Below are 17,296 nucleotides of genomic sequence, written 5' to 3' on the forward strand. Positions count from 1 at the left end.
GGGTGCAAAGCCAAAGAAATCGTACCTACGAGACCGAGGGGCTCTAACACCTAAGGTAGAGGATATGGCACTGCAGAGTGCGCACATAGCAATAAAGCAACAAGGCAAAGGAGGATTCAACAAAGCTCTTTACTCATCGCTCTTGTAATTGAACACTGTGAGGCTGAAAACAGATAGGAGAGCCCTCCATGATTAAGAAAATTTGGATTGAATTTAAAACAGTGGACAGAAAACAGGCCATTCAATGCAACAACAGAAAAAATACAACCCAGGTGAACATCAAGTTATCATGTGACAGTTTACATTATGGAGGAAATGTTGCAACAGAGAGGAATAGAGTTCTGAGGCTGTGGTTACAACATTGCCGGTAAGTGATTTATAGCAGTTGGCTGGTAAGAAGTTGACCGGGCTACAAGCAGGCTTCATCTCGCTGAACACTATTACATTCATTATCTGGTTATAGCCATTTTAGTGGCATTTAAACACCTACAATTCTAGAGTGTGATTGGTCAGAATGTAGGGACTTAACTCACCATTTTTATACATTCAAGTGTTTACAGGTCTTGGCGAGTACTACTGCACATGTGAAAAAGAAAAAAAAAATGTATAAAGCCTTTTGTGACTCCAGAGGAAGCAGCATGTAATCTGATAAATTGACTCCAGTGGTGTCACTCAGTGGCTACATTGCCCGTAATTCAATTTAGCCAGTGAGTGACACCACTGAATGCAATTTAGAGATTACACGCAGCTTCCTCTGGAGCCACAAATGGCTTCGTACTACCGTTTTCATATCTGAGGCAGTACTCTTCAACACCTGTGAACACATTTCAATGTTTAAAACTGTTGGAGTTACCCTTTAAATGCTACTGAATTGCCAGCCATTGCGTAAATTACACGTCTAACAAATGCAAAAGCAGCCCGGACGACTTGTCACTAGCATGTGCTTTGTGGATTTGAGCAAGAAGTTAAGGCTGAGCGTGACAGAACAGACATTTAAGCTGAATACAACACAGAAAACCACTTCACAGGGGTCTGAAAGTGCTGAGTCCCATTCATTTTTAATAGGTGTGGCATATCTTTTTTTTTTTTTTCTTTTTTTTTACAAACTACAACTATATATGGATATTGAACTGAATAAGGCACTTTTCCATAAGAGGTGCACAGACTGAGTTAGTGACTTGTAGAGGGAAGCTGCAGAGAGGCAACACAATGGACATCTATTGGCATCCATGGATACCAGAGGTGTTTGGACACACCGTGACGCCAACATGTGATGCCGTGTTCTTAAGGAATGCAGCTACCGTGTGGAAAGCAGACTGGATTCAGTGGTCACGCAGCATGGCATACAGACAGCTGTGAATCAAACTCAAATATTTCTCGAAATTTGGGGGCGATGGCTCTCCACATGCAGAGAAATGCACAAATGGGTGCAGCTAAGGCAAAACTCTGTAGCCTACTCGCCATAGTTGGGGTCTTTGGGCTGTAGCCTAATGCCACCAGGTGACTAGGTTAAAAGGCGTGTTGATGGTGAGCAGCAGAAAACATGTCATTAAATGTCAAATTAGGCAAGCCAAAACGGAAAAAAAAAAAAAATCTGCACTCATGTATTTCTTACTGTTCATAGTCATACAAAACAAGGTGATTATTCATCCATAATATAATACTATTCAAGACTGAGTATTTATACAAGCTTCTGATTTTTTTTTTTTTTTTTTTTGGCTGAATCATGAAAACATTTACAAAGACAAAAGTTACAAAACAAAGCTTGTCAGTGCAATGTCCAATTTCCATGCCAAAAACTGAGGACTTTGGCATAATGCACACTTGCTTCAAGGCATTCTTTCAGCTAGCATATGAACTAATCAAAATAATCAAGTGGTTTTTAAGTGGGTCTAAATCCTTAACAAGAGTGTATGCAGAGGGAGGAAAAATCACAACTCCAAGCATCCAGCATGCAATAAAAGAAAAACAAAAGGCATTCAAAGAAACATTCTTGACACTGACAAGCCGCTATGAGCAAAAATGTACTGATAAACTCTCCTTCATTTAGCCTTTCCTCAAGTTGAAACCGCAAAGATAAACAAAAACAGGACATGGCTATGTACAGGAGGGACAAAAGGAGAGGGGGAAAAAAAAAAAAAGGAAAAAAAAAATCACACAGTTAGCAGCAAGCTAATTAGAGAAATTCACATGAGCTCTAGCGCGGCCGCTTAGTTGTTGCAGTTCTGCCCTTCATTCACAATCCTCTCCTTTACATGGCAACGTCAGAAGTCAGATGTGCTATGATCATTTTAATAACCAAACCAGCACTCAAACAGGCCAACATTTTTACCTCAATGAACTGGCTCCAATACTTATGATTTTTAAAAGATGCAATATGTAAGAATTCTTTATTAAAACAATCAAAAAATAACAAATTATTAGTAGATTGTGACGAATACCAATTCTGATGTTATGTCATGGGGTTACCCTGCATTCAGGGCCTGAAAGCCTCCTCCATCCTTTTTTTGGCGTGCAGGCTCAACAGGAGCTTATTCTTACATATTGCACCTTTGAACAATATTTTTGCCTTCAGGTACACTCCCACATTTATAGCGTCAACAGCAGCCCAAAATTTCCTGCTAGCTAATTTTTCATGTTTTAAAATCCAGCACAGTTTACAACCGAGTTCAGAAACATAAATGGTTAGGTTGGAGGAAATCCGGGAGCAGTATTGGGTGCTACAAAAGGAAGAGCACCTTTCAATTATTCATTTACACAAGAAGAGAAGACCATTTCATGCACTGAATATAGTCGTCAGCGTATAGGGGAAAAAAAACTTCAACCTCGACTGATTAAGGCCCTCAAGTGACAACTATCTACTGTATTCTTCGCCAATAAGAGGCTCTTCAGTCCAGCTGGGATTCTACCATTCTCACCAATATCAGCACCGCGATACCGTTTCTTTTTTAGAAACATAAACTGACGATAACACTCGGGCCTCAATCGAAAGACAATCCACTTCCGTCTCTCTCTCTTTAAGTCAAACTGGACATTAAAGGCACTTCACTGCGATCACTGTCCACATCAAGAAGGTGCATTCTGTTTTTCTTTATCTCCCCATTTTCTATATTATCTACATTAATAAAACAAATGAATTATTTATATTTCTGAAAATATTCTACAATCTTTCATTTTGACCCACAGGCCCTTGTGACTAGGGCCAGCTCAACGTTAGCTGACAGGGTGGGTATGTTTTAAGATTCAAGGATGGGAGATGAGCTTGATACATGATTTATTGCATTGAGCTGCTCTGCTGGCAGTTGTTTTTTGAACAGCAGAACATGCACAGCACTCCTAAATACCAAGGGAGACACCCAAAATAAGACCAGAGAGGGATCGCGATTTTTTTGGTCCGACATGGGATGATTGGGTGTCGCTTTTATTCCCTCGTACTCCAAGTAACCCCGTCTCTTTTACATCCTCTGTGGGCACATAAACGATAGGGCTGCGAACGAACGAACCTGCCCACGATTCAACAGGCTAAAAGCAATACTGAATCATTGCAGTTGTCATGTTTAAGAATAACTGTGAACTCAAACAGTGTTTCCAAATTGAGACCAAATAATATGACGTAAATGCTTCCAGTTTGCAGCCGCACTACCCCCCCAAAAAGCTTCTTTGTATACATGAGTAAGTCTCATGTGGTGTATTTAACTGACAAATCAGAAGGAAAGGGACGGTAAATAACAACCCCCCACAATTTTCTCGAAAACAGTCTTTGCAGAATGACTAATGGCAGGAAGTGGGAGTAGCAACCAGATGATGTAATCCTCAAACTCGAGGCTTGAGTGAGTACAAGTAACTGTGTTGTCAACTATCATACATACAGGTATGATACATATGATATATATGCATCAATGACTCGATACAGATGGCAGAGCTAAACCGCAAGCGGCACAAACGCCAAAGATTTAGAAGACCTGATGAAAACACTGTTTGAGTCCGTTGTGAGGAGTGCGTGCCGAGTGGTGAGTCTTCTCTGGAGGGTTCTAGTTGGTGGGGATAGGTCGAGTGATGTGGATCAAAAAGTGTGGCTGCTTCAAAGGGTGTGGTAGTTGCGGTCCTTGGACTTGCAGAATTTGTAGAGGAAGAAGATCACTGCCTGCAGGCCCAGCACCAGCACTATCCCACCGATGAAGCTCGCAGCATCGAAGGTGTTCTTGTGAGGGTCGGGAGAGGGGGAAGCTGGTGTGGTGCTTGCGCTTGTTCCAGCTGTAATAAAAAAAAAAAAAAGACGAGGGAAAGGAAAATGCAGAGAATTTGAATTAAGCTCATTGATGTACATTACAAGAGATTACATTACAGATTTAAAAACCTTCCCGCTTTATCACAATGTCAGACTTTGCCACTTACTTGCAGGAGCGGGTGGAGCCGTGGAGGTGACATTGCCAGCCGGAGTGGGAGCAACAGTGGGAACAGTGGTTGCATTTCCTGTTTTAGGGTCATAGTAAGAACGCATCCATAAGTCTATGAACCATTTGACTTCAAGTTATTTAAGTTATTTAGTTTTCATTCTTAAAGACAAAATTGTGTTTTTGCTCTTCTTTCTACAGTTGGATGTTTGAGCTTTACTGTGCAGAATGATGTATGAGCAAAGTTTGACACTAGGGGGCTGTTTTCAATCCCCTGTGCTCACTGAACATCTAGTTTTAAGAGGCGGCGCTACAAGCGTGATTACTGACAATGTGTAACCACTCCTTGAGCAGCTACTTTGTCAAAATTCAAGCACCAATGAGTCTGTTAACAGAGCAGCTAAATGTGCAAGTTGTTTTATTTAAAAGAAGTCACTCAATAATAATTGCAAACGATCTGAATTCACTCTACCAACAGGCGAGTAGTTTTCCACACAACAGCAGGGAACAGTAAAGTTTGTGTCCATGCCTGCTGTCTTTAACTCTTCAACTAACAGCTCACTGTGGCTGCTCCCTCTTGTTCCATTTCTCCCTTTCCAACAGTAAAAAAATTCTACTGACGAAAAAATGCCAAAAATTACTGCTGTCTTGTTTTATAGACACATTTTTGATAAACAATCACAGTTAGTTTGAATAGTGATGACAAATGTATTGTGTTTCCTGTGACTGCTACTTGGAATGACAGTGACGCTTGCACAATTACTCCACGCCACAGAAGTTTAGTTAAGACAACCCTTCAACCACACTTGGATCCTCATCAGGTCAGTCTGTCTCGACCTGATGGGGACTGAAATGTCTTTACTAAACTTCTGCGGCTTGGCGGAAGTGAGCAGGTGTTACTCTCTTTTCATTCACAGGATTTCCTGATAGCCTTGCACCCACAAGATGAGACTATGACCAGCTTACTTTTCCTGTGACTACCAGGCATGCACTCCTTTTTTTTGCATCAACTCAAATGGTTTTAAGAACCCGACAGGCGCACCATGTTGTTTCTGCTTGGCATATTTTTCCAAGGTGTTCCTAAAGCGACCATGCCTGTAGCAACAAATCTTAATGTGATTGGGCCTTAGCTCTTTTAATCTAGCAGCAGAAAATGTTGGGTGTGCATCAGAAGCAGTAACCCAATACAGCTCTGATAAGATGTATATAATGAGGCCATTATCACTGAGATGAAATTAAAACATTAAACACTGGATACATGCTGCATCAGTTCCTGTGAATCCCTTGTGCATATGAAGACAATCTCTATCCAGCATGGGGATGGCAGAACCCACAAACAGTGAAAACTACTATATAGAGCGACACTTACAAAAGTATTACTATCACCATAGCTCAAAAATGGCAGACAATAAGTATCATCAGAAAAAATTGTTTGATTTCACTAAAACCTCACCTTATACAAAACCTTATGTACTGGACAACACAGACCAAAAGCAGAGAGTAGCAGAGGATTTATTTATTTTTTGGACAGATTACCTGTGGTGGTGTTAGAGGCAGTGGTGACAACAGGGGCAGTTGTAGCGGGAGGGGGAGTAGTCACAGAAGGAGTAGGAGCTGGGGCTGCTGTGGATACAGCTGGACAGGGCACCAACACCAAGACAAGGTGAAAGGAAGAAAGCGAGAGACACCAACCAACAAGAAAGATTTTCTTTTCTTTTGAAAAACGCTTCCTTTTGATTTCCCTTACGCAAGTAAAAAAAATTATGCTTTACGTCTAGCAAAGACTTCTGATCACAAACACAGACAACAGATGGGAGACGGAGCCAAAGTGCTGAGACTGATTATTAACTGACACCTGAGTTAGAGCAGTACTAGACCCAAACGGAATCGGCAGAATTTCTTCAAACTCTGAGAAATGTGGAGTCTGCAGATTGTATTTGGGTTAAGAAGAAGATGTTAATTAAATAATGTTAATTTCCAGTGGGATGTTTTGAACCATCAGTCTTACCTGAGCAGCTAACATTGATGCAGGTGTTATTGTCTGTAAGGAGAGTCGTGTTGTAACAGGCAGGAATTGCTGAAAGAGAAAAGAATCATGAATTAAACACCCGATTATACTTCATATGACTAAAGCTTACTCAGATTCAGTGTTGTGTGTCTACAAGAGCCAAAGCACTTCATTTCATTCATTTTAGCTCAATCCGGAGTTACTTTGAGCTGACGACTGAGTAACAGTTATCACTGAATCTCATCACACAGTTTACCAAGAAGTCGTCGGGTAATCATCAACATCATGGTGTTCATGTGAAAAACTTCTCTGTGTTTGTGGGTTTTTGTGGTCAGAGCTGCACCTGATGGTGTGTCTCTCTCTCTCTCTTTCTCACTTCTTTTGTGCACACAAATAGTTAAGCAACATGAAATGAAGTGGGGCAATTTTCTTATCTCCTCCACAGGAAGGTCAGAGCTGTTGCTCACACAAGCCCACATCCTGCTGTTGGGAGGATGGCACTCTTTCTATCCTGCTGCCCCCATCAAAATAACATTTGTTATTATTTCAACTTGAGCATGACTGAAACCTGTTATGATTTTAATTTTTACTGCATCAGCACTTCATCTATCAACATGACTCCGCGCATCATCATTTATAGCTCACTGACAGAGAAAAAAAAAAACAAGGAACCATTATTATTCAGACCATATACTGTGGTAGAAGTAGCAATACAACAACGTTAAAATACTCTTACATTGTGGTACTTGAGTAAAAGTACAGAGCACCACTATTATATTACTAATGATTTATCATGTAATAAACTAGCTAAAAAAGCCAAACAAATGTATTTCCCTCTGAAATATAGTACAGTATACCTTTAACCATCGATTGCATTCGAGTAAATTCACTTAGTTTCAATCTACCACTGCTCTATTTGTTTTATATGTTCAGCTTGCCGAGTCATAGTTTGAACATCTAGGTGTATTCTCGTAATTGTCAAATTGGATTACTAATTAACAGATACTGAGAGGGACTTTAACCCCACCATGAAGTCTTGCCTGTCCAAAATACTTGCCAAGAAGTCAAGATACACATATAGCATAGCACTGACGCTCTAGTTACCTCACAAATGACTGGTTTACACATTTACAAACATGATCATATATAGAAAGATGATGAAGATAAACAACTAACAGAGAGTCCATTACTTTGTATTGTTGTGTTTCTTTTCAATAGTGAAGCTCTGCCTGCGTCAGTGAGGAAACCATGAGTCACAACTGACAGCACCTTGTGACTATAGATTCTTTTCACACCCAGTGAGACAATATTCCCTCTACTGCTGTTGTTCAGCACAGAAATCCAATGTTGGCCAGATATGAACAGGAGATGATTTGATATACTGGGTATATTGGTCTCATACTTTTCTGAATGTGCTTCAAGTTTTGATAATTAATAATGTATTATGTGATACACCTGAAATGATCAGTTGATTTATAGACCGACAGGAGATTAATGTGCAACTATTCTGATAAAGGATAAACCCACCCCCTCCGACACACCTTTGTCTTTGGAAAACTACAATGGGCATTTTCACAACTTTCATACATGTTACCAACTAAAACCCTTACTTATTTCATAACAGCAATCCTGACCCAACTTGGAACTTACTGGACATTGATACAGTAATTACAAAAGCAGTGATGGTATACAAATATCCAGAATGGTCACCTTGCCTATACTTGTCCTAGTAATCTGGAATGCTGCTTTACAGGTCGAGAAACATAACTCTTTAAGTGGAACATGCATTTCCAACAAGGCTTCAATAATGGTGACAAATAGTGACAGGGCAGGCCGTTAATAGCTGTTGACCCCTTTATGGTGTTGATAAGAATCACTCTAACAACTGTTACCAAGAGCATATGATGGTTTTACCTTCCAGGAACATCGTAAAGGGAACAGCGTCAGCTCAATGTAATGCCCCTGGTGCTGTAAAATGCCTTCCTACACCTTCCTTGTTTGTCATAATACAGTATAGTCCACAGAAACTGGACCTTATGACTCCTCTCCTCCTCTCCTCATAATTTACAGGTAAAACAACTTTAACTGGCTATAGACATGGTTGGAAACATATTTTGGCTTCTTCCCAAATAGGGTAAAAAATGAAGCTCAGTGAGTCTGTGAAACATTTCCATAGCCCACAGGGATGTATTTTCTGGTCCTTGTATCAGGTTATGCATCTCTGTGAGCGCGAGCCTTTAATGCAAGCAACTAGCAAATGGCTGTCCTAATTATTAGTTTGTGGAGCCAGGACTTGAGAATGGTTCAATTATGTGGTTATAATTGAAGTAAGGGTTTTGTGGTGTTTGGTAGCTTATCTGTCAGGTGTCTATTGAGGTCACTGAGCATTCTCTATGTTTTATTAATGGTTATCCTGCTATGTTATATGATTTGCCAGGAAGGAACATGAGCACAAAAAGTAAGCAGCGTCATACGTTTTAAAACGCAAAAGTATGACTCTCTCAAGCTGGAAACCTAATGACTCACTGCCTTTCTAACTGTGATTTAGTCATATCAAAGTAAAAATCATTTCTGTAGCGTTGGCAGCTTATTTTTCACACTCTTTGTGCGATCTGACACCACAATCCACGTATGTCTGACCATGTGGGAGGAGGGTTTTTACACTCTCCAGCAGGTCAGAGGGCTGTTATCTCGCAGGCAGCTGTGAAAGTTAGGACTGACTCTCACTCTTTTTCAAGACAGTGACATAATCAGCACCACAAGCTTCATCCACAGCTTCTTCAAGCCGGAGGCGCGAATAAAGGCAACAGAAATGACCTCATGGTTAAGCGCTCTCAACAAGCTTTGTCACAGACTACGACCTGTACTTTTGGGCCCTTCAGGGCTTGCGTGTACACGTGTAAAGTTTTTGAGCATTTAAACACTGGCCTGCAGGGAAATGTGCCTCTGACGCCAAAGCCTTGTTTACACAAAATCCCTAAACCAAAGATAAATCTGGTAATGACAATGTGGTAGGCGTTAGCTTGCTGCAGCAGTGTGGTTATGCTGTCTCAACCGGCCAGAGCTGACCTTTCTGGTTTTTGCTGATTTCATACAAAATAGGTGATCCATTCTTGAGTCTGTGAACAGTTTTAGCTCTTGGACTTGTTGGTGTGCGATTAAGCAGTCAGTGCTGTTAAGCACAGTAGCGCTTTCCCTTTATGTTGTGTTCTGTAGCAGGCGGATGTGTGTTGTTTGTTCTCATGTCAACAGTCAGGGTAGAAGAGACACCTTTTCTAATAAGAACAAGATAAAAACAGCCAGACATCCCTGAGGCCTTCAGCTATGAGTCAATACCTTGTTTACAGTAACGTAGCATGATCTGGGGAAAAAATTTGAACCCCAATGGTAATCAATTAAACAGTTTGAGTAATTTGTTTTGGAAGAATTGTTATAATTCTCAAAACTTAGCAAAAACAAAATGACTAGAAACGCAATAAGAGAACAAATCTTCATATTCATTACATTGAGTTTTTTTGTATGGGTGGTGGGTTGTTATTCCTCATGTGCACTTAGTGTAATTGTAAACCTGCACATGTTTTTTCCATCAGAGAATGATCTTGTCTCCCACACCTCAATGAAGGAAGTTAAATACTTATGATCCCACCTGTCTCTTTCAACCAGTTAATACATCATTAAGTAATGTATCACTACAGGGCCATTTAGCATTCAAAGACAAAGCAGGCAGGAGGGTGTGGGCTCACTGAATCTCTATACAGCCTCACCTAGACAGTCAAAGCTTCTCATTGCTTAAGTTGTCAAACAGGTCAGCTCTCTTGAGAAGTAACACACCTGTGCCTGTCCTACTAATGTGAAGCAATGCTTGCTGATTTGCCAGGTTGGGCTGCAACTGAAAGTTATTATCATATTAGATTCGTCTGTTAGTTGTTTGGTTTGGTCAATAAAATGTTAAAATTGGGAAAAATGTTTATCAGACTGAGATGACATCCTCAAATGTTTTGTTTTGTCCACAACCCAAAGATGCTGTTCCCTATTTAAACTCTAGATTGCATTTAGATACTCTTCCTTAAAAATTATTCACACAGATGAATCAATATAGTTGGTGAGTAATGACTACCGAGTGATCTTGGCAGCTCTGACGCTGGTTCAGTGAGTAAAAGGGCTCAGATTACACACAAGTTACAGTATCCTCCATTTTTGGAGCCTAATAACAACTGAAATGTAAGACCACAGAGATCACACTATACACTCAATCTGAACTGCACCCGAGGCACGTATATTATAAGAGCAACAAGGCAAATGAAACTTATCTTCCATCCTATCTGCACACTCTTTCCTCTCACTCATGCCTTTATCCCCTCCTTCCTTCTGTGAGGATATTGCAGGCTTCCTGCCACACATCCCCTCGCTTCCTCTCCTGTTCATCTTCTTCACAATCACTAGAGACCTGCGTGTGCTTCACTGCACACACTGAACTCAGGCCAGCTTCGGAGTAGGGCCCTCGAGGGTGATATGGTCAATAATCACATTACTCGAGAGGATTTTTTTTCTTTTTTCTTCAGGATCAGTTTTTGGCCAGAGGGTTACTGTTGCCTCTACCTCACAACCATTTAGCCACAAGTGTGCTTTAAAACTGTGTGACAAACCTGCGATTTGCAGATGCTAGATTGTGTCGACTGATCTGTAACCCAATTTCCTGTCACTGATAAAAACACGAAAAAAAACGATCATCTCTTCTCCTGACGGACAAAAAAAACACAACCGCGGTGAATGGGAAGCCGTTTGTCAACTCAGGAAGCAATCAGTCATCTCCTTTTTTACTGAATGATGCACATTTCCCATCACAACCGGCGGATTTCCAAATTAGGTTGAAAAACACAGTTTCAGCATATTTCCCCACATTTCCTCTATAGTGCACAAGTCGGGGAGATTTCTCATGCTCGAACTCAAGTCGTTTATACAGATATATTTCCATTAACGTAATGAAATCACAGAATGCTGATACAGAGATGTAGACAAACGGCAGCAATACCACAATCCGAACAAAACTGTGGACATTCACTTCAAGGCTTTGACTCCTGGCCTTATCAGACCTATAAAGCAAATTCATTGTGGTGAGTAATACTATACAGTCAATGCAATCTCAGGCATGGACCAGTCCAGAACCACAGTGTTATGTTAGTGTTGCCAGATGATTACGATTACGGTATGACATCATCTAAAATTCAGCATCCACTGCCATACATTCCCTCCATACCCAACGCATCATGTGTCCAGTCGGTTCAGCTGTCTGGACAATTTGGGACACACAAAGGCCAATCTGTGCAACCTCGCTCCACAACCTGCCACACATTTAGGACAGATACTCACATGAGCAATTAAGCCACTGGCAGTCCGCAATTCCTCCACATTGATCACATGACGTCTGTGAAGAACATCCATCTGCAAAAAGAAGCCATAACTCAGATTTAGTCATGGCAGTTTTGTTTTTTGTTTAATTATAGTAACTTCCTGCATGTGACTGAAAATGAAACTGTAGCTCTGCAGATGTTGCTGTTAAATTGGTGCAGCTAAAAAAGGGTGGTCTACTAATGTCAAATAAGTGATTATACAGACAATAAAAAGGGAATTACACTGTTATGAATGTTAAATTGTGACACAACAGAGAGAAAAAGGAAGGGTGTTGCATAACAAGCCGATCTGGTCTCTGGTACCTGATCTACTAGATCCGACAGACCAGTCCTGTTCCTGCTAACACTTCTCGTAAGTCATATTGTGACAGCGATATTACAGTCACACATTTCTGATTTAATTTCAGGTCACATAGCTTTGCTAGCAGGCTACAGCGTCAAGCTAGCTGACAACTTGAGTCCCAGTGGCCAGCGTGGACATGACACTGACAAGTTGCCAAAAGGAGATTCTGAACATTTAATCTTTGTAAACATAAACAAAATCGAGTGACAGCCATCAGACTATGACGCGGGACATAAAACTGACCCAAAACGGACGCACGCAGGCGGATTACAACCAGCTAACTGGGGGTGTCTTGACCGAGCTAACTGAGGAGGTACACGGCAGGCTGTAGGTTAGCTAGCCGCTAGCTCAGCAAACGAGAGGTCGCAAACTTACCTGAGTCTGGTGCGGCTGCTGCGCCAACCGCAGCGACAACTACAGCGAAAAACACCACCTTCAGATACATGACTGCGGACAACTTCTTGCTCCAATGTGCTCGACAGGGAAACGGTATCTGCGGAGAAACGTCGAGAAGGACTTCACGGTTTCTTCCCGTCTTGCGTGTCTGGTCGATGCTGCCGTTGCTGCTCGGTGGCTCCTCACTTCCTATCTGACAGGTCATGTGGCACTTTTCACTGGGAGGGGTGAGAAAAAAACCCCAAGTGTGCGTGAGCGGCGGGCACGTCAAACGCAAGACAGACAGAGCCTTCTTCTTCTTCTCGTATTGTCAGTGGTTTCCCTCCTGCTCGGCCGGGACACCTGTGACGCCGCTCAAACACACCTGTAGTGCACCTGGGACAAGATACGCTGAATATCAATACGCTAAGAATAACCTCTCGTTATTTAGCATGGCCGGATAAATAAATAAATAAATAAATATGCAATTAATTGAAACTAAATGCAGACATTATTAATTTATCAAATGTCACATAACATGTGACTTGAAACAAAAAAAATACAAGGAAACCATCACAAAAGTAAAATTAAAATATATGTCTAACATACACATCTTACTTGATTTGGAAACCCGTAAGAATGATGAAATTCTGGCTGACAAGGATGCAATAACATCTTCTTCTTTTTTGGTTCATTATAAATATACAGAAGCTCTCAATGGTCATTGGTCAAAGATATAATTTCCTCCATTTTAACAGGTGAACTTTTATGTGTTTTCTCAATAAGTGATTTATGTCATTAGCACAGAATGATGAATGTTGTTTTCCCTAGATTACAATATAATCAACTATGAGAAACAATCATAGATACTTTATTTTTTTTAAGTATGGAAGCCCTTAATTTAATGCTGTTTTCTCAAGACCTCAAGTTAATCATTACATCATCATAAAATAAGGATAATTAACTATATTTAAAATATACTTGAATATATGGCCATATAGGTCAAGGGCAAGGGCTTCCATGTTAACAGAATGGCCAATTACAAATGCAAGCAAAGGTTTTATAGACAAACAACATACTTTTTTGCAGATGTGTGTATGCAAATGGAGGTCATATGATACGTGCACATTGTGATTACTTTATTACATAAAACACATTGAACAAATATTTGGAAAGACATTAAAACTGAAACACTCCACAATCTGTAACTTTGCATTCATATTTTGGTCTTTCGTTGCAAGTTGGAGCCTCTTCTAATCTCCTGAGGACGTCGACACCCTCCACCAGTTGACTAGAGAGGAAAAAAATAAACATTTGGTTTCAACAAAACTGTAAAAGTAAAATGTGATTATGCAGAATTGGGAACTTAAACAGGTGTCTCTGAAGTGGAATTAGTGATACAAACCCAAAGGCCACGTAGGTCCTGTCCATCCAGGGTGTTGGCTGCAGGGTGATGTAGAATTGGGATCCATTGCTGTGGGGACCCTTATTGGCCATTCCTAGAATGCCACGTTTGTAGTGGGCTACAGCAAAGCTCTCATCTAAAAGGAGAAGTTGCCCATGTTACAGACAGAAGAAGTAAATTCACAAATACACACGCATGCAGAGTGCACTCTTGGGGTAATTCTGTCGATGTCTTAGACTGTTTATATGTGTCATACCTTCAAAAGTTAGTCCATAAATTGACTCCCCTCCATTACCTTTACTTTCTGGGGAAATATCTGAAAAATTTAAAGGTGACAGATGCAATGCAAGTACACCACAGTATATTTGATTCTCATCCTTGATTTCACAATAATGTGTTGTTTACTCAGGGTGATTACATAATCTGAAGAAGCACTGGGCTTCACAGTGAGTAAACAGTTATGTGGAAGTAACTGTGGAGGAAGTTCAAGATGTCCACTGCTTATTTCCCTTTACTGGTAAAAGATGAGTCAGATACTCTTAAAAATTATTTCATTCAACTGTAATCCAACCTCAACCTCAACCATCAACCATAACCACAATCCCAGATGTACTATAGCTAGTTTCACATCCCTACATTTATCATTTATTTATTTCCCATCATCACAAGTAGCATGTGTGTATCCCATGTGGAGATGTATTCATAATTAACTCCACTGTTTTTATTTGTATGTGAAAACCACTTAAATGCCACTGAGGACTCGTGACATACCTCCACCTTGCACCCAGCCGTTGGGCACCACACGATGAAACACAGAGCCCTTGTAGCAAAGTGGGAGGCCGCTCTGCGACAGACCTCGCTCACCTGAGCACAGTGCCTCGAAGTTCTTTGACGTCTTTGGACAAACATCTGAGAACAGCTGAGGAAAGAAAGAACAGTGTGTCTTGTTTACATACTTTTCTTATATCAGCAGTTTAAATCATTTCTATAAGGTAGAAAAGTAGAAAAAAAACTTGAATTTGTTCATCATGTGTTCGAGTTTCTTCACCTCAAACAATAACCTCCCTGGTGCCTCGCCTGCTATAACAACGTCCATGAAGACAAAGTGATGCTGTAAGGACAAGACAGAGAGATGTTCAAGGATAACACATACAATAATTGCCCCGTTTTACAGATTGATATTCAGCTAGAAGAGCCACTGGTGACTTTAACTGAAACAAGAACTTAATAATTTGCAAAACTTCCTAGACGTTTATTTTAAAAAAGCCAAAAGTTGCATTTAATTGATAATCCAATGTTCTAAATAATAATCCATGTTCTAAATAAGTTATGACTATGTAGTGTGATACTCACCACAAGCAGCAAGTAACTTCCCCTGTATCCATATGTTTAACCTATATTTGTTATTTATGTGACTTACCCCAGTTTTCTGGAGGTGTTTGGCATAGTAGTCCTCAGTGAGAGCCATGTAGAAAGCCTCTGGCCGAGTGAAAGTGAAGCTCCACTGATTCTTGGCCCAGCTGGCGAGATCTTTCTCGTTGCCGAGGAGGACACCGTTCAGAAAGCACATCAGGCTGCTGGAGTACTGCCACACTTCGCCACGCAGCTTCTTGAATCATAAGAGTTGGACGATGAATGTTTTGTGATCCAGCATTTCAGAATGACCATCACATCAAACTACATAAGTATTGTGTTGTGTAGATGCTGCAAACTCAATCTTGTCTTTTAAATCACATTTGAAATTGAACTTTAAAAAGAAGCAACTTTTTCTATGTTTATGTTTTTTCTTGATTAAATTCCTTATTACAATCTCTCTGTTTCATTTTCATGGCTTTCAGCTTGCTATTTTCTGTGACTTTGTGTTTATTCAGCTGTTTTAATGTAAAGCCCTATATATACGTGTATCAAAGAGGTGCTCTACAAATAATGTTTATTATTATAATTATTATTTGCCATACCATTCACCTGCTGAAATTTCACAAACCATTTCAAATGAGTAGGTTCGAAAGTAACAAGTATATTTATCAAAGTTCTGTTTAACAGATGTACTGGTACTTTAATGATACTTTACGCTTTTACTGTATTGAATTTCAGAGGCAAATAGAGTACTCTTTATCCACCTGTTCATTCGAGAGGTGTAATCACAACTTACTTTTACAGATTGAAATAATTCTAATAGAACTATGATAATTTACAAAATACAAGCTACAGATTAATTAAACGTATATGCACTTAACTACTTACATTTGAATGCTGTCTACACATAAATACATCCTTAATAATTTCATAATCATAGTATAATAACATAACTGGAGGTAACATAATCTTGACATGCTTCATTTGGCTTCCTAATGAGTATTTTAAGTATATTGTACTTTTCTACTTTTATTGCTCATACTTGTTTTTATTTATTTTGCCTGATTAGGCCACTGCTCAAGACTGTGTGGGCATTTGTTTGATTGACATCCATATTCTACTCCAATAGTTTGTTGAATTTAGTTGGAAGGATATCAAAAATAGTAATTCAATTTAGTACAAAAATAGTGTGTTTTATAGTGTAGCACCCTGCAATAGTCTGATCAGCACCAATGATTGTGAAAACATGGGTGTGAAGTGCCTTTAAGAAGCTAAAACTTTGAAAGAGACAGTCTCACTGCCCTTTCTATGATTTCTATGATGAATCTTCTTCCAACACTGGTGTAGAATATAAAACTCTGTGCAGAGCCTCAGCACACGTCACAGCTCTCTACTAAAATGAAAAGCAGGTTTGCCAATAAATAATTTCCAAGACAGCTGGAGGGTTTCAAACAAGTATAATGTGATAAATAAAGTAATAAAGTATTCTGAATAATATATTCTGATGATGAATCTGATGTCTTACCCTTTTCTTGTCACACAGGTAGTTGTGCCAGTCCAATTCAAATAGCGGTTGAATTTTTGGATCCAAGAATGCCTCAGGAAACTTCTGCTTTAGTCCCTGTTGTGCATAGTCAAAAGTGTTATCATCCCAATGAAAACGTGTCAAATGCATAAAAGAAAAGGGAGAAATGAACGGTTTACCTCGGCAATGCATTTGGCAACATGAAAGCTAGGATCTTTAATTAAACCTACAATTTCTAGGTGCATTTTTTTGTCCATGGTTGAAAAGACGATCAGCCATAAAAGTGGAAAAATGAAATAAAGTGGAAAAAAGCCCTGTCAGTAAACATGAGCCCCGTATCCATGGAAACAAGCATTTGGAGGCGCTTTTAAATGACGTCCGTTTGGGTCTGATCAGCTCCGCAACACCGTATCCTTGTATTCCACCTTGTTGATTTATAATCATGATACTTGACAGAATCATTGAACAGTTACGACACA

General features: G+C 40.0%; 2 protein-coding genes across 5 annotated transcripts; both read right to left on the reverse strand.

Annotated features, from left to right (window-relative positions):
- Positions 1–110: 110 nt before the first annotated feature.
- cd164 (CD164 molecule, sialomucin) lies at positions 111–12,882 on the reverse strand. Of its 2 annotated transcripts, XM_037085615.1 has the most exons (6): positions 12,532–12,870; positions 11,773–11,844; positions 6,403–6,471; positions 5,931–6,029; positions 4,396–4,473; positions 111–4,254 (listed from the first exon to the last, which is right to left on the reverse strand). In XM_037085615.1, the coding sequence occupies exons 1-6, from the start codon at positions 12,755–12,757 to the stop codon at positions 4,082–4,084; spliced, it is 717 nt and encodes a 238-aa protein (XP_036941510.1). In that variant the 5' UTR covers positions 12,758–12,870; the 3' UTR covers positions 111–4,081. The 2 variants fall into 2 exon arrangements, with proteins under 2 accessions (XP_036941510.1, XP_036941512.1); XM_037085617.1 differs by lacking the exon at positions 5,931–6,029 and having other exon boundaries at positions 12,532–12,882.
- Positions 12,883–13,648: 766 nt separating this feature from the next.
- On the reverse strand, positions 13,649–17,190 carry ppil6 (peptidylprolyl isomerase (cyclophilin)-like 6). 3 transcript variants are annotated; one of them, XM_037085613.1, is made up of 8 exons: positions 16,997–17,190; positions 16,818–16,913; positions 15,357–15,545; positions 14,985–15,047; positions 14,708–14,855; positions 14,232–14,252; positions 13,937–14,072; positions 13,649–13,822 (listed from the first exon to the last, which is right to left on the reverse strand). In XM_037085613.1, exons 1-8 carry the CDS (start codon positions 17,072–17,074, stop codon positions 13,711–13,713), a joined length of 843 nt encoding a protein of 280 aa, XP_036941508.1. In that variant the 5' UTR covers positions 17,075–17,190; the 3' UTR covers positions 13,649–13,710. The 3 variants fall into 3 exon arrangements, with proteins under 3 accessions (XP_036941508.1, XP_036941507.1, XP_036941509.1); XM_037085612.1 differs by having other exon boundaries at positions 14,193–14,252; positions 16,997–17,181; XM_037085614.1 differs by lacking the exon at positions 14,232–14,252 and having other exon boundaries at positions 16,997–17,185.
- Between the last annotated feature and the right edge of the window lie 106 nt (positions 17,191–17,296).

The sequence above is a fragment of the Acanthopagrus latus genome, chromosome 22, assembly GCF_904848185.1.
Source record: "Acanthopagrus latus isolate v.2019 chromosome 22, fAcaLat1.1, whole genome shotgun sequence".
Classification (NCBI taxonomy): domain Eukaryota; kingdom Metazoa; phylum Chordata; class Actinopteri; order Spariformes; family Sparidae; genus Acanthopagrus; species Acanthopagrus latus.

Bases quoted from the DNA above. Each gene is read 5' to 3' on its own strand.
- cd164 (XM_037085615.1), bottom strand. From the start codon at position 12,757: ATGACCTGTCAGATAGGAAGTGAGGAGCCACCGAGCAGCAACGGCAGC. The intron at 6,030-6,402 runs GTAAGACTGATG...TGCCCTGTCCAG, and splicing joins CATCAATGTTAGCTGCTCAG to CTGTATCCACAGCAGCCCCA. The intron at 4,255-4,395 runs GTAAGTGGCAAA...TTTTTATTACAG, and splicing joins GGCTCCACCCGCTCCTGCAA to CTGGAACAAGCGCAAGCACC.
- ppil6 (XM_037085612.1), bottom strand. From the start codon at position 17,074: ATGGACAAAAAAATGCACCTAGAAATTGTAGGTTTAATTAAAGATCCT. The intron at 15,048-15,356 runs GTAAGTCACATA...TTGTCCTTACAG, and splicing joins AACACCTCCAGAAAACTGGG to CATCACTTTGTCTTCATGGA. The intron at 14,856-14,984 runs GTGAAGAAACTC...TTCTTTCCTCAG, and splicing joins CAGGGAGGTTATTGTTTGAG to CTGTTCTCAGATGTTTGTCC.